General features: G+C 61.6%; 1 protein-coding gene across 1 annotated transcript; it reads left to right on the top strand.

Moving 5' to 3' along the window:
• Positions 1-269: 269 nt before the first annotated feature.
• On the top strand, positions 270-2,474 carry EXOSC4 (exosome component 4). Its single transcript, XM_032782327.2, has 2 exons — positions 270-1,037; positions 1,670-2,474. Exons 1-2 carry the CDS (start codon positions 831-833, stop codon positions 2,027-2,029), a joined length of 567 nt encoding a protein of 188 aa, XP_032638218.1. The 5' UTR covers positions 270-830; the 3' UTR covers positions 2,030-2,474.
• The last annotated feature ends 372 nt before the right edge of the window (positions 2,475-2,846 follow it).

The following is a 2,846-nucleotide window of genomic DNA, read 5'->3' as shown; positions in this document are numbered from 1 at the left end:
CCCCCCCCCCCCCCCCCCCCAAGAGACCCCCGGAGCCCGGGTCCCCCCCCCGCCACTAGCCCCCACTCCCCCCGAGAATCCAGGAGTCCGGGTCTCTCCCCCACCACTAACCCCTGCCCCCCTCCTCCCCCCGAGAACCCAGGAGTCCGGGTCTCTCCCCCTCTCTCGACAACCCAGGAGTCCGGGTATCTCTCTCCTCTGCCCCGAGAACCCGGGAGTCTGGGTCTCTCTCCTGCCCCCCGCACCCAGGAGTCCGGGTCTCCCCCCCCCCCGAACTCAGGAGTCCGGGTCCCACTCTTCGTAAGCACTAGCTCCGGATCTCTCCCAGAGCTGGGGATAGAACCAAGAGTCCAGGCCTCCAGCCCTGCTCCCCCCTCCATTACCCTCACTGCTGATTGTGCCCCTGCGCTGGGCAGCTTGGCCCTGTGTCAGATGGAGGAGCTGGGTGTGGGAGAGGGGAAGCTAGAGGGTAAAACACCAAACAAACCCCCTTCCCTGGAGACGATCAGCCGTGGCTGGGACCCATCAGGGTTTTGTCCCTAGCAAGTTCATTGTGATCGATCCTTAGGTCCTTGGTACTGGTGGGGGAGCCCCTCTCTCGTCCTGCTTCACAGGCCTGTCCTGCGGGAAACGTGCCCTTGGTCCCCCTCCCGGTCCATAATGGGGGGCAGTCCATAACTCCCAGTGTTACAAGCCCTGTATTTACAGGACAAGTTAACCTGTCCCCGAAATCCCTGAGACTCCCTCAGACTGCAGGACTCTGCCCCCGCCCAGGGCACTGCAGCGCCACATGGCCTGCTGGCCCAGCCCTGTTACCCGTCTGTCGGCAGATGCGTGGCTCCCGCAGTAAGGCCCTGCACGACCGGGCGCTGGTGAACTGTCAGTACAGCATGGCCACCTTCAGCACAGGGGAGCGCAAGCGCCGGCCCCATGGCGACCGCAAGTCCAGTGAGCTGACGCTGCACCTCAAGCAGACCTTTGAGGCAGCGATCCTCACCCAGCTCTACCCCCGCTCCCAGATCGACATCTACGTGCAGGTAGGGGGGTTTTAGCCTGCTCCCCCACTTCCTCCAAGCCCTGGGGCCTTAACAGTTGACTTCAGCCTTACCCTAGTTAACCCGGCACCACCTGGCTCCTGTCACAGCTCTGGCAGCTTCCTGGCTGTCTGGTGTGCTGACCTCAGCATGGTGTGTTCCACCCCAGTTGCCTATAATAGGTCCCTGGAGCAGGTGGGAAGGGGGCTCAAACCTTGCCCATTGCTTCTTGGGCCAAGGGAGTATGTTGGGGAGCGGTATGATGTGACCAAGGGGCACGAGGAACCCTCAGCTGAGCCATTGAGGCAGGGGCAGTGACCTCTGCAGGGAGCACTTGCCTGGCTGGGGTGCTGGCTCATGCATCAGTGTGGGGAGGGTTATTTGTATGGGGTTCAGGCTGGGATCAGCCACCATGCATTCTGCTTGCTGCCCCACTAGTGCCATCGTCTGCTCAGACAGCAACACCAGGAGTGTGCCCAGGGCTTGTCCTGTGTCATGAGCAGGTGACTGATCGCCAAGGAGGCTTGTGGACATGCATGGTCTGTCTCTGAGCTCGGTGGGGCCAGACGCAGGGTCCCTTGAGTAAGTGGGTGCAGTCTGCTCTGCCATCTGTGCTAAGCACTCTGCCTCCCCAGATCCTGCAGGCGGATGGTGGGAATTACTGTGCCTGCGTGAACGCAGCCACGCTGGCCACCATCGACGCAGGCATCCCCATGCGAGACTACGTGTGCGCCAGCTCAGCCGGCTTCATCGAGGACACACCGCTGGCCGACCTCAACTACGTGGAGGAGGCAGCTGGGGGCCCCCAGGTGGCCCTCGCCCTGCTGCCCAAGTCAGACCAGATTGCCCTGCTGGAGATGAACTCGCGGCTGCACGAGGACCACCTGGAGCAGGTAATCGAGGCTGCCAGCAAGGCCTGCAAGGACGTCTATGCCGTGCTGGATCAGGTGGTGCGTGACCACGTGCACGAGGTCACCACGCTCCTGGGGGAGTGAGTGCACAGGTGTGTGCGCCTAGGACTAGCGCTGCATGGGGGCAGGGAGCACTGCCCTGGCCTCAGCAAGGGATCGGTTCTGCAGACAGTGCTAATGCCAGCAATGTGCCTGTTCGTCCAGCAGCCTGGTTCTGTAGCGCCCCAACGTCAACATCTGTGTTGGGCCCAGGCTGAGCTCCTCTGCTTGGTGGTAACATCGCGTCGCTACGTTTGAACGTCTTGCCAGGGTGTCTCCCTGGGTGACAGACCCTGAGTGTCGTACTCGTGTCTGTAGTCCTGGCTGCCTACACCCGGGCTTTGGGCCCCCTCTCAATCTCCTAGAGGCTGCAAGGGGCTGGAGCGTGCGTCCCAGTAGGCAGCTGTTCCATGGCTTGGGGCAGGAGCAGCTCGCTCCCCAGATACCAGTGGCAGTTCCTTTTTATAAAAACCGCTCTAAATAAAATGTTGCTTTGGTGCAAATTGTATTTTGTACTTGGAAGGGCAGCCTGCCCCTTGGCTGAGTGTAGGGCAAAGAGGAAACAGTGCTGGTGGGGATACATCCCAGGTGCTGGAGGAAGGACTGGTGCTCTGCGATATCAGTCTCCATTGTGCCAGGGTTCCTGCCTATGACAGTTTCCAGGAGTAACCCTGTGTGAGCTAGAGTCTGCTGTGACCCTCCCAGCCTAGGCATCCCCTCTACTCGCTGCAGGCTGTCCGTGGCATTGGTATGGCGCCTGTTCAGTCCCTAGGCAGGCTCAAACCCCACAGGCAGTTGTGACCCCAGTGCCAGGGACCCCCACCTGCTGGCACCATGGCTCCCTGGCCTGCCGGGCTCCATG

The sequence above is a fragment of the Chelonoidis abingdonii genome, chromosome 2 (genome assembly GCF_003597395.2).
Source record: "Chelonoidis abingdonii isolate Lonesome George chromosome 2, CheloAbing_2.0, whole genome shotgun sequence".
Classification (NCBI taxonomy): Eukaryota; Metazoa; Chordata; order Testudines; family Testudinidae; genus Chelonoidis; species Chelonoidis abingdonii.
Note: the sequence above shows the minus strand (reverse complement) of the source record. Positions and strands in the feature narration are given on the sequence as shown.

Coding starts and splice junctions, on each gene's coding strand:
- EXOSC4 (XM_032782327.2), top strand. CDS start 831: ATGCGTGGCTCCCGCAGTAAGGCCCTGCACGACCGGGCGCTGGTGAAC. Junction 1,038..1,669: donor AGATCGACATCTACGTGCAG/GTAGGGGGGTTT, acceptor CTGCCTCCCCAG/ATCCTGCAGGCGGATGGTGG.